The following is a 13,261-nucleotide window of genomic DNA, read 5'->3' as shown; positions in this document are numbered from 1 at the left end:
ATACTTGACTTGTTTCGCTAAGCTTTGTAAACTATTGGGAGAACACATAGGGGCTTCTTGACATTGTTTTGTTATTCTCATACATTACCTTACAGGGATTAACTGTTCCAAGTATGTGTCCTTATTGCAATGGCTCTGTATTCTGGAGAAAACCTTAGCACTTGGCTGAAACCCACTAAATGTCTACTTCATTGTAGACCCAAGAGTGTTAAATGTTCATCGTTCTTTGGACAGATGATTTTCAGTGTGGGCTGTGATAAAATAGCAACAGCTTGCATTTATCAACATCCAGTACTGGAGGAGCAGAAATTTCCTCCCACTAATTATTGAGAAGACCGAATCCATCGCTTTCAGTCCCCACCACAAATTCCATTCCCTGAGCTCATCCCTCTCTCTGGCACCTGTCTGAGGCTGACCCAAACAGTTCACAAACCTGCTGACATATTTCACCAAGAGAGGATCCTCTGACCACGTATCCACTCCATCTATAAAAAGACTGCCTACTTCCACCTCCATAACATTGCCCAATTCTGTACCAGTCTCAGCTCATCTGCAGCCTTTTATTGCCTCTTGTCTTGTCTGTTTCAACACAAACTCAGCGAGTCTCCCATGTTCTACCCTACATAAACTTCAGGTTATCCAAAACTCTGCTGCCATTGTCTTAACTCACAGCAAGTCACATTCCCCTATCACCCTTGTCCTTGCTGATCTATTGGCTCCTAGTTAAGGAATGCCTCAATTTTAAAATTCTCATCCATTTTTCAAATCCCTCCATGGCCTCTCTCCTCCCTGTAATCTCCTGAAATTCTGATATATCTGCGTTCATCTAATTCTGGCCTTGGTGCATCTCTGATTTTAATCGTTCCACCATTGGCAGCCTTGTCTTCAGTGCGTAGGCCCCAAGCCCTGGAATTCCCTCCCTAAACCTCTCCACCTCTACTCGTTTTTCCTTCTTAAAACCTACATCAGTCATAATATTTCCTCATAAGGCTTGGCATTGAATTTTGTTCGATAATGTTCCTGTGAAGTGCCTTGAGACATTTAACTATGTTAAAGGTGCTATATAAATACAAGTTGTTATTATATAGAATCTTCACCGCAGTAAAACGTCCCAAGGCTCTTTTAAGGAGTGGAATGATGGAAATTGACACAGCCAAAGAAGGAGATGTTAGGGCAAGTATTGAAGAAAAGCTTTGCCAAAGAGGTAGGTTTTAAGGAGCATCTTAAAGGTTGAAGGAGATGTGGGGAGCATGAGGCAGGAAATCCCAGAGATTGGGGCTTAGATGGCTGAAGGCAGGCCTCCAATGGTGGGCAAAGGCAGTGGGGGAACTTGCAAAAGACCAGAATTGAAGGGATTTGGGTTTTGCCACAGATTGCGGGGCTGGGGATGCTACGAAGTTAGGAGGAGAGAGGTCACAGTGAGGTGACAAGCATGTCTGAGACACTTGAACCAACATGTGTCTACTTTAGCTGAATCACTGGAGGCAGATTGCCTCAATTGGAATGTCCATCAGGCTAAATATTTAGCGTATCTAAGCTGGATTCACAACACTTGAGTGTGAATTCAGTTTGAGCTTGGTGACTTAACACCGTGCATGGTTCTGGATTCACTGGTTTGACTCCCAGCCTATGAACAGTCAATAGATCACAGCCAGGGCTACACTTCACTTCATGATGTCTGTGTGGAATGAAGTGACTGTGAAGCTCCCTAGGATTTAATTGACTGTTGATGCTTACACGGAAAATCTTACATAGACCTTGCTCATTCTTCCTGTGTAAGACTAGCGATTGAGTGTCGAATGTATATTAAACTCTGTGGGGAGGCATAACAGTTGATAGTATTTTCATCTGTTCTCCTACTGCAACCCCCCACCCCGCAAACATATGTCAACTCTCCAGCATTGATCACAAAATTGGCAACAAGGGGCAGAGAGCCATTGGCTTTTCTCCCTCAGGAGGACAATCGATCTTCCATCAGGCCTGAGCCCAGCTAACTTGGCACCAAACAGGGCAGTGAACCAGGGACCTTCTTGAGCAGTGCGTTTGGTGCCTGTGCTGAATTGTGTGTATATGACCCCTGCGCAGTGAGTGAACTACTTATTTGCTGCAGGGCAGTTTGATGAATGTGTGACTTGGAGAGAGTGATTTCAAAAAAAAAGGGAGTGGAGGAAAGTGACTTGAGAACATACACGGGAGTGTTTTTTCAAAGTATCTGCTGGAAGATGTGGCTGTCTTGAGATTAATGACTGCTATACCCCACCATCTGCAGTGAAACCTGTTTATTCTCTTGAAGCTTGTATCTGAGTCCATTTATTATCTTTGCATTCCAAAGTGCCAAACCATTTCCTATTCACTTTGTACAGACTACCAGATGGCTGGAGTGTTAAAAGGCCTGTAGCACAGACACAGGAGGTTCTACATAACTGCAGCAACAAAGCTTTTCAGCTCAATTAACAACATATGAACCCCAAAGATTTTGTGTAACAATGCAGTATTTTTTTTCTCCTTGTATTTTCACTCTCCCGCTTTCCCTCCCCTTCCTTTTTGTTGTGGTAGCACTCTGATGCCTTATACACGTGACGATTGTTAAATAGAATTATGTAGAATGTACAGCACAGTAAGAGACCATTCGGCCTGACAGCTTCATGCTGCTGTTTATGTTCCACGTGAGTCTCTTTCTGTCCATCTTCATCTCATTCTATCAGCATATTCCTTCGATTCATTTCCCCCTCATGTAGTTAGCGAGCTCCCCTTTAAATGCAACTCTACTATTTGCCTCAACTCTACGTTCTAATCCCTCTCTGGGTAAAGAGCTTTCTCTTGATTGGATTTATTAGTGACTATCTTATATTTATGACCTTCAGTTCTGGTCTTCCCCACCAGTGGAATCATTTCCTCCATGTCTACCCTATCGGAGCTAATCTTCCATAGTTTTCATAACTTCTGTTAGATTGCATTTTCCTTTCAGGGGTAAAGAGCCAGCCTGTTCTTTCCTGACAATTATAATCTCTCAGTTCTGGTATCATTCCTGTAAACCTCTCTCCAGTGTCTCTATATCCTTTTTATGTTGCTGACTGAGCCAAGGCAGTGGGCATGAATAGGCTATTCACCTACAGTGGGCATCACAACCCAACGCTCTCCAAAATTCCAGATGTATTTCTGCCAGGGGTTACTGCATGATGATGATGAGGAGCTGGAACCCTGGATAATTTGTGTATTTTTCCCCCCTCTCTCTGTGTCTTAAACTGGAAGCACCAAGATCAATTGTGGCAGTGATCAGACCCTCTTTCTCTCTGTGGTCGAGTTCTTTATTTAAGAGTGTACTTACCAACTGAGCTCTAAGTGCTGTAATAAGACTCGGTTATTCTGCTAATGGACAAATCCTTGCCCTACCGCTCTGTAAGTGTCTCTTGAAGCTAGAATGCGATCATTTAGGATCAATTAACTGGACATGTTAGCAAGATTTTTCCACTTGTCTGAGACAGAAATCGCAGGTCATAATGTTTTGAAGAAACATCGTATTTTATAGAAGATAACATGAAAAAAAATGTTTTCAATGTTACCCCAAAGTTAGAAAAATAGTTACTAAAGGAAGGCTTATACATAAACTCGGGACATCACAAAGCACTTTTTGAAGTGTAGTCATCACTGTTGTAACATAGGAAGTGTGGCAGCCAGTTTGTGCACAGTAAGCTTCCGCAAACTGTAATGTGATCATGAGGTTATAATCCATTTTTAGGTGTTGGTTGAGGGATATATTTTGGCCAGAAATGCCCTGATCGTTTACAAAATGGTGTCATGTGATCTTTTCGCCCCCTTGAGAGGGCAGCAGGCCTTGGTTTGATGTATCAACGGGAAAACAGCACCTCCTGACAGTGCAGCACTCTCTCAGTAGTGGGATGGAATGTTCACCTGAATTTGATGCTCAAGGGACCTGGAGTGGGGCTTGAGCCCACAACCCATACCCGAGGCGAGAGTGCTACCAAGTGAGCCGCAACTGATATTCATTCTGCTGCAGAAATCATAACATATCTTGGAGGGGGTCAATTGGATCGCTCTTTCAATGAGCCAGCACAGGCTTGATGGGCCGAATGGCGGCCTTCTGTGCTGCATCATTCTGTGATTCTAAGCATCTGGAAATTCTCACTTGCACAGTTGTTTTAAAATAGATGTTTGTGACTGTTCTTGTTGCCTTCCTCAATGGCTGGACATGTTGGTGTAGGCCTTTGAGGGCCTAACAACTTTGGGGAGGACGGGGCGGGTGTGTGGAGACAGGAATCATTCAGCCCATTGAGGCCGTTTTGTTTCAGCGATTGGATATTTTTTTGTTACTGATGCTTGTGTTGTGACTGATGGCTGAGGTACCCCGGCCTCAGTTTTTAACCCTGTCTCTGTGCATTGTCATGGTTTTCATTGCTTTTCCAAGCCGGAGTGATGCCGCACTAGAGCTGTGTCACTGCCTGATGCCCGATCCACAACATAAACAGGATGTAAGTCACATGCGTTCTATCCTTTCAATGTCACCCTCCTTGTGGTCAGTATCTAGCAGGACATCCAGTGCCACTGAAAATAAGAGCTCAGGCTTGGATCGTGTAATGGAGCCGTATGGAGTAAGATGTTGACTGGTTTAAGGCCCAGTATGCGCTATGGTTATTTGCTGGTAGCCAGGGGGTGGGGTTTGGGTGCTGCAGTTGGTTTTGGAGACCACAGCAAAGAAGGGGGGAAATCCAGCCAGGGTTTCTGCTCCTGATCCATGACTTCCCTTAGCGAACGCAGGTATGGGTGTGGAGTGAGGACTGGGTAGAACTCAAACAGCCCGCTTTTAGGCATTATCGCACAATGACTACCCCAGTGAGGCAACAAAATGTGGCCAGAGCACGTGGAACTGAACCTCGGGAAGAAATTGGTGCGCTAAGGAGAGCAGGGAAGTTTATTTTTAAAGACTTCACTAAAGCAGTTTGCTGCACAGGATTTATTTTAGTGTAAAATTTTGTTAGTGTAGATTTTTATTTAACTTTGAACTTTTTTAAATTCCGCAGAAGAAATGTCGGCATTCGGCTAGCACTGCCTATGACCAAGGCCTCAGTGATTCGTCTTCCCATTCTCAAGATAAACAGAGTTCCCTTTATGACAAACAGAGAAAGGTTTGTGTAAAATCTTGTATTAACCTCTATGTTAGGGCAGATCTAATGAAGGATGGAGGGTAGTGTATGTGGTCACTAGTGTTGTATGTGTTGCAAAAACGAGACACTGAAGCTAGGGACACAGAGCTAGGGACTTTACGAGCAGAAGTTGCATCTGGTAACTACCATGTGACCCTGATTGGAAATTATATGCGTGGAGACTTTGAGTGAGGGAAGCAAGGATTGGGGTGAACTGGAATTTGCCCGCCCCTCCCCGTCCTACCAAGCAGCCTTCCAACACTCATTGTCAGGGTTTGGAACTTCAGGAGAGAACATTAAATAGGAAAGTAACAGCAGATTGAATAGCCCAGCATCAAGAGCCCCTACCTGTGCTTGCTATTTGTGTTTTGAGCGAAGGTGTTAGTGCCTCATTTCACTTCTGTTGTTTTATATTGTGAGTGGACCTACCAAACAAAGCAGGAGTGTTACCTGCGATGTGTAAATTCTTCTGCATATGTGGATCTATGTTTAATTGGCCTATCCCTTTATGGGTACAAAGGCATTGCTGTAAATCGGCATGGTCTTTGGTTAATTAGAGGCTATTTGCTGCTGCTGATTTTATAGTTGTTTATAATACTTTCAAGATACCACTTGTTCACTCAGATTTTTTCTGTTCAGTTATGGTTTTGCTTTTCTGAATATGGGTTTTAGGCCAATCCAAAGCAAGTATGACTTTTAAGAATAACACTTTGAAATTTGGCACTATTGTACTGGCAGAGTCACATTAGATGCAAGACTTCCAATCGATGTGTTTATTACTGTGGATCTTGCTGGTAATGCACTTCTGTCATACTATATTTCCAATGCAATACAAAAAGAGATTGAAAGAAAGGCAGAGTCATTTTACGATTTTTTTTTCCCAGCCGGAACTAAAAGCTTAGGAATGGCTACAATTGTTCTCTGGCCCTAAGAATTAATGAGGAGATACGGATAACAGTATTTGCCTATTTCAGTCAGTTGTCTTCAGGGGACAAGTGCCTGAGGTATGGCCTCAGACGATCAGCTTAAGTTGGCAGTTAAACCATGTTCTAGAAATTGGTTCACCTGTGAGCAATTCCACAGAGATCCGCTAGTGTGCAAAATCTATGCCGAATATCACGACTGACTGTTAATTGTTTCTATGTGAATGTCCCCAATTACATGAGGAGCATTCATCCTTTATTATGATACACATAAATATGACAACATTCCAAGATAACTGACAATATGAAATAAGACCAACCTGTCAGATGCAGAATGAATATAATCCTTCAAAAAAAATGGATCTTCAGATTAATGAATGCTCTTGGCTTTTAATTATTGAGTCTTGGTCTTGTACTTTTCTACCATCATCTCAAACTGCTTATGGATATCTTACACTTATGCTTTCTACTCTGTATAATAAAGCCTGGATGGTCTGGAATGTTAGAGCCCATCCACGGTTTTATTTTGAAGTTGTTTTCATTCAAGTCTGTTTAAACTGCTTCAACCAGTGTGTTGGTGATTATTGTTGGTGACAGCAGTGGTGGTAATGGCAGTGATCGTGCTGATTGTATGAGTGATGGAGTTGTCAATTTTGTTGTGGTGATGGTGTTGGTCTCTGTATTGATGTTCATTGTTGTATTCATGTCTGTGACTGATGGGTTTCTGATGTGTGGTATTGTTAATTTATAGATTGTGATTGTTGTAATGATGACACTTGTTGCCATATTGATGATTAATTGCTGTACACAGTTGTCATTAATTGATTTGTGTTTATGATGTCCTTGGTTTTTGGTTCTTTTTGCAGTGAACTAATCTAAGTGGTCTGTTTATGGTCTGTTTGCTCCCCATCGAGTGGCTCTGCTCCTAGATTTGCTTAGTTTAAATGGGCTTGGATTGACTTTGTTTTTGTTGGACATTGCTGTGCTCCCAGTACTTCACTCCATCTTCAGAACTCTGCATTTGAGTAATGTTGAATTATTGGCTGTTATTTTCTTAAATACAGCAGAAGTAAAATGGTTGCATTCTGAAAGGGAGGAAATTGAATTTTCCCAGCTTTTGATTTTAAAATTCTCATCCTTGTTTTCAAGTTTTTCCATGGCCTCATTCCTTCCTATTGCTAACCTCCTTAAGGCCTACAGCCCTCTGAGATCTCTGCACTCTTCCCATTCTGGCCTCTGGTGCATCCCTGATTTTTGCTGCTCTATTGGCAGTGTGCCTCTGCTGTCTTAACCCTAAGCTTTGGAATTCCTCCATAAACCTCTTCCCTCTCCTCCTTTTTAAGATACTCCTTTAAACCTACCTCTTTGACCAAGCTTTTGGCCATCTGCCCTAATGTCACCTTATGTGGCTCAGCGACAAATTTTGTCTGATAATGCTCCTATGAACTGCCTTGGCACATTTTTACTACATTAAAGGTGCCATATATAAGTTGTTGTGGTTGCTCTGTTGAAGATGCCCCCTACAAAACCAGGTTATCAGTTCCCTTTTCATGTCAGTCAAAAAGCAGTAGAAAGTGTTAGGGGCTACGTAGTGTTCCCTGTGATTGTCATTTGTTCAAAAGCCTTTTCTGATCTTGATGGATATGGTTCCTAACTAGTTGGGAGTTATGGAGTTCCTAGTGCATGACAAAAGAGCAAAATTAACCTGTTTATTTTTATTTAAGAGGCTGTTTGAAGATAATTATTCACAAAGAAACCCTGCAAGTAATATGGTTTGCTGCACTCCAACCATCAACTGTAAGCTCATTTGTACAAAAATAGGTTTGTTTTTGCAAAGACAGCTGCGAATTAAGGAGAATGTGCCTTAGTTTTAATATTTTTCTAATGTATTCCTGTCACTGCTTTTAATCCTATTTTAAGGATTCTTTGGGAGGGTGTTGAGGAAAGGGGGCTCAATTTAATTTCTGTGGGACTGTACTCCTATTGAGAACAAGCTAAAGCACTTGAGGGGATAGCTGTTGTCTCCAGAATGATATCAATGGTTTGGTTGAGTGGGTGGATAAGTGGGAAGTGGAGTTCAATCCAGAGAAGTGTGAGGTAATGCATTTGGGGAGGGCAAACAAAGCAAAGGAATACTCAATAAAAGGGAAGGTATTGAGATGGGTTGAGGAAGTGAGAGATCTTGGAGTGCATGTCCACAGGCCCCTGAAGGTGGCAGGACAGGTGGACAAGGTGGTAAAGAAATGCTTTATTGGATGAGGTATTGAACACAAAAGCAGGGGTGTAATGCTGGAACTGTATAAAACACTGGTTAGGCCATAGCTGGAATTTTGTGTGCAGTTCTGGTCACCACATTACAGGAAGGACATAATTGCTCTAGAGATAGTACAGAGGAGATTTACAAGAATGTTGCCAAGGCTGGAAAATTGCAACTATGAGGAAAGATTGGAAATGCTGGCGTTGTTTTCCTTAGAACAGAGGAGGCTGAGGGGGCGACCTATTTGAGGTGTACAAAATTATGAGGGGCCTAGATAGGGTCGACAGGAAAGACCTGTTTTCCCCTCGCTGAGGGGTCAATTACCAGGGGACTTAGATTTAAGGTGATTGGTAGATGGATTAGAGGGGCCATGAGGAAAAACCTTTTCACCCCAGAGGATGGTGGGCATCTGGAATTCACTGCCTAAGTTGGTGGTTGAGCCTGAAATGCTTAACTCACTTAAAAGGTACCTGGATCAGCAACTGCAAGGCTATGGACCCAGGTGCTGGAAAGTGGGATTTGAAAAATGAGTGGCTAGCTTCTTTTATCTCTTTTTATGGCCGGAGTAAACACGATGGGCTGAATGGACTCTTTCTACACTGTAATGTTTCTATGGTTCCAAGAATGAATCTACTTTCATTAGCTGCATCTCAATGGAGCAATGCAATTGTTGCATATTGAATGGGGGAGCAGGCTAGAAGGGCCGAATGACCTGCTCCCCCTGTTTCTTATGTTTGCCTCTTCTGCCCTGTGTGTTGCAATAAGCTGTCTTGAGAAATGGTCTACTATTTATTGCAACACAAAAATACTACTTTGAGAGTGAACCTGGGTTGACTCAGTTGTTAAGTGGGTTGCTGAGTGTGTAACTCATCCAATATAGAGCAGGAAGATGCTAAATTTGGTCCAGATCCCTACTGAGTTAGTAGGTCTCCAACAATGGGGAGTAGGAGGACACAGAAAGGAACATGACATTGGCGTCCAAGGGGAATGTTCAGTTCATATTGCCTGCGGGGCAGACTGAGAGAACGATTAACAAAGCATAGGGGATCCTGGGATTTATAAATAGAGGTATAGAATACAAAAGCAAAGAAGTTATAATAAACCTATATAAAATACTGATTTGGCCTCAATTGGAGTATTGCATCCAGTTGTGGACATCACACTTTAGGAAGGGTGTGAAGGCATTAGGGCGCAGAAAAGATGCACGAGAATAGTTCCAAGGATGAGGAGCTTCAGTTACATAGGTAGATTGGAGAAGCAGGGATTGTTCTCCTTGGAGAAGACAAGGTTGAGAGGAAATTTAATAGAGGGTCTTCAAAATCTTGAGTCTGGATCGAGTAGATAGGGAGAAACTATATTTCAATTGGTGGAAGGACTGAAAATCAGAGGACATCAATTTAAGGTGTTTGGCAAAAGAAGCAATGGGTGTGGTTAGGATCTGGAATGCATTGCCTGAGGGTGTGGTGGAGGCAGGATCAAATAAGGCTTTCAAAAGTTAGTTGGATCGTAACCCGAAGAGGAAAGATTTGCAGGGTTATGGGGAAAAGGCGAGGGAGTGACACGAGGTGATTTGCTCTTGCAAAGAGCCAGCATGGAAACAAAAGGCCCAGTGACACCTTCCTGTGTTCTATGATTCTATGATGTTCCCACTTTAGATCGGTGAGAATGAGTACACACATGTTGAGGATAATATTGGGATTAGCAATGATGACAACGCAGGTCCAGGCTCTTACAAGTGTGTGAGGAACAAAAGGATGACTGGTGCCTATGGGGCTTTACCTCACATTAATGCCTCCAGAGACAAGGGATGAAAAGTAAAGTTCATACTTGTGTAAGCTCTGGCTTGAAATATATGGTGAAACCTCCATTGATGAGAACTCTGGCACCTGCCCAGCTGCTCCCTCAGTCATTCAGACTTGCTGCAATCACTATTCCAAACCATCAAGTTAAGGCTTCCTCCCTTTCAGCTGGTATCATGACTCTGCGAAATTAGCTTCACTCAGCCAATTTGGGCTCTCATGATATGACGCTCTTGAGGTATACTCAGCAGAATTAGGCACCAATGAAGGATAAAGCCTTCGACAAGAAAGCTAGAAGACCAAATCCTAAACTAAATCCACAATTCCTAGGAGCGAGCACAAAAGTAACACAGAGTTCAGTGGAGTGGAAAAATGGTTTGTGGTTTAAGCCTGTGGTTAAATTTGTAGTCAGTAGTTTTAATGCACCATCTGCCTGTTCTCTATATAAATGTACAAGTTTCTCCAGTATATTAGATTCAAAACCAATGCCTCATAACTGATGCATTTTTCTGTCAGTGCATGCAGGTTATTTTGCTGTAGTTCACAGCTCAGAAATCCAGTATTACCACATGATCAGTCCTGTCTCTACCTAAGCCTATCTGAGGTGAAACCCTCAGCCAAGCCTTTTTTTGGTTCCAGGATTGACCATTCCAATAATCCCCTGACTTACCTCAATAAACTGGAGCTTAACCAGAACTCTGTTATCTGTATCCTAATATGCACCAGGTCCCGCTCACCCAACACTGGTTTTGTCTTTTGGGCTTAATTTGGCTCCCAGTGCCTCAATTTCAAAATTCTCATCCTTGTTTTCAAATCTTTCCACAGCCTCGTCCCTCCCACTCTCTGTAATCTCCACCAACCCTACAAATCCTGGGTATCTGCACAACAAAAATCCTGGATGTTTGCTCACTCCTGACCTTCACTGTTCTGCCAGTGGTGGTTATCTTAGGCCCTAAGTTCTAAAAGTCCCTCCCTAAACCTCTCTATATCTCTCTCCTCCTTTAAGATGCCCCTTGGAACCTACCTCTTTAACCAAACTTTTGGTTATCTACCCCAATATCTCTTTATGTGGCTCAGTGAAATTTTATCTGATAACACTCCTTTGAAGAGTCTTGGTACGCTTTACTATGGGAGAAGTGCTATATAAAAACAAGTTGTTGTAAAGAGTATGGCCTTCGCACACCAAAGTAAGGTGGGGTGAAATTAACTTTTTTAGAAAAGAAAATAAAGGAATTGTTCCCTTTCTCTGTGGCTCAGTGGGTGAATACATCAAGTTGTATGGAATTGATTTGTTCAGAAAGGTCCCAGATCCGAGAACTTCACCAAGTTTACAGAGCTTGGAATAAGTTACAACAGTAGTAGGAACTTCTTACGTCAAATAAATGCCAATATTTGTGTAGTAACTATGGCTTTCTTTAGTGTGTAATGTACCTTTAAGAATAATACTTGCTGGGAAAGGTCACATGATCTGTAGTAACCAATAGGAGAGTAGCACAGGCTACCTCAACAGTCAGTGTAGAGATAGAGTTGGAGTTGAAAGCACACGTTTAGTTGCTGCTGAATATATTGTAAATAAACTTAATGTTTCCACCCAAGAAGTGTCTGCAGATCAACTCTATCATTAATAGTACGACTCGGGCCACCCTACAACAAACTGGCGACGAGGATAAAACAGGATTTGAACAGAAGAAATCAAGTTAAAAAGAAATTGGCACTGTACCCCGCATAGTGATTGTAAGTAACAAGCTCCGTTCGAATAGAACAAGTTATCCCCTATCAAAATGCCACAATTTGGGAGAATTGATTCTTTTGAAACTGCCACAGACGATTGGTGTCAATACATAGAATGTTTCATGTTCTATTTTCAAGCGAACGAGGTTATGAGGGAAGAGAAGAGGCAAGCGATCCTCTTGAGTACTTGTGGGAGCAAAACCTACAGCTTGATTTGAAGTTTGGCACCCAGTGTCTCAGGTTCAAAACATTTCGATGAAATGGTGGATATCGTGAAGGGTCACTTTCAACCCAAGCCTCAGTCATGATGAGGTTCAGTTTAATTCATGAAATAGAGCCCCGGGTGAGACAGTTGCATGCTATGTGGCAAATTTGAAGCAGCTAACAGAACATTGTGAGTTTGGTACGACCCTGAACGACATGCTCAGAGATCATTTAGTGTGTGGCGTGAAAGAGGACTCTATTCAGGAAAGATTATTGTCCTAAGTGAATCTGGATTTCAAGAAGGCGCTAGAGATAGCGCTGGACATGGAAAGCGCAGTAACAGATTCACAAGTAATACCGGGTGTGCAAAACGGCGCCCTCCTCCATATCGGGCGGGAAACCTCAGCCGAAAGTGCCAAGAAGCAGGAAACAGCGCCCGCTAGCCGAAGAATAAAGGAAAATAACTTAGCGACATCGAAAAATAATTTTAATGAGGTAGTAACAACCAGTCTTTCAGTGAGTGGCAGTTTAAAAACAATTGAATGCTACTATCGTCATAGAAATGGACATATGATGAAGCAATGCAAGGAAAGATTCAAACAGGCTTGCAAACAAGAGAAGAAGTCCAATGAAATCTACAATGTAGAAGAGCCTGAAACAACAAATTCAGACATTTACTTGTTTAGTCTGAAAGTTGGAAACACAGAACTAATATTTGTCACAGTGAAAGTAAATGGCAAACCTGTTAGAATGGAAGTGGACACAGGAGCTTCCGCTAGTGATTGGGGGACGTGCCTTAAGATATTTGAATAATGGTGAACATCAGTTAAGTTTAGAAGAAACAGCCGCCAAGCTAAAAACATATACGGGTGAAGACATTTAAGTAAAAGGCATAAGCAGAGTAACTTGCCATTATGGAGGCCAATCGGCAAAGCTACTCTTGATGGTGGTAACAAGTGAAGGGCCCAGACTCCTAGGGCGAAATTGGTTAAAGGAGATTAAGTTAGACTGGTCTGAAATTTTCAGTTGAGAGCAAGTGAGCTACCAGAGCTACTTAGAAAGTACGCCACTGTCTTTAAGGATGAACGGGAAAATGCAGGGCCTGCAGGCCAAGATTCATATGGATCCGGAAGTAACCCCTCACTTCATGAAGGTGAGGCCGGTGCCATATGCCCTGCGAGAAAA

At 42.4% G+C, this 13,261-nt stretch overlaps 1 protein-coding gene across 7 annotated transcripts in view; it reads left to right on the top strand.

Moving 5' to 3' along the window:
• Positions 1–13,261, top strand: part of LOC144667862 (protein AF-10-like) — a 155,869-nt gene that overhangs the window by 26,986 nt on the left and 115,622 nt on the right. For 5 of the 7 annotated variants that reach the window (XM_078529415.1, XM_078529412.1, XM_078529416.1 and 2 more), the window contains exon 7: positions 5,040–5,144. The exons of the other annotated variants lie outside the window; for them this stretch is intronic. In XM_078529415.1, coding sequence (XP_078385541.1) covers positions 5,040–5,144 — 105 coding nt within the window. The remainder of the gene's footprint in view (positions 1–5,039; positions 5,145–13,261) is intronic. 7 annotated transcript variants of the gene reach the window in all.

Source organism: Cetorhinus maximus, chromosome 25 (assembly GCF_964194155.1).
Source record: "Cetorhinus maximus chromosome 25, sCetMax3.hap1.1, whole genome shotgun sequence".
Lineage (NCBI taxonomy): Eukaryota > Metazoa > Chordata > Chondrichthyes > Lamniformes > Cetorhinidae > Cetorhinus > Cetorhinus maximus.
Note: the sequence above shows the minus strand (reverse complement) of the source record. Positions and strands in the feature narration are given on the sequence as shown.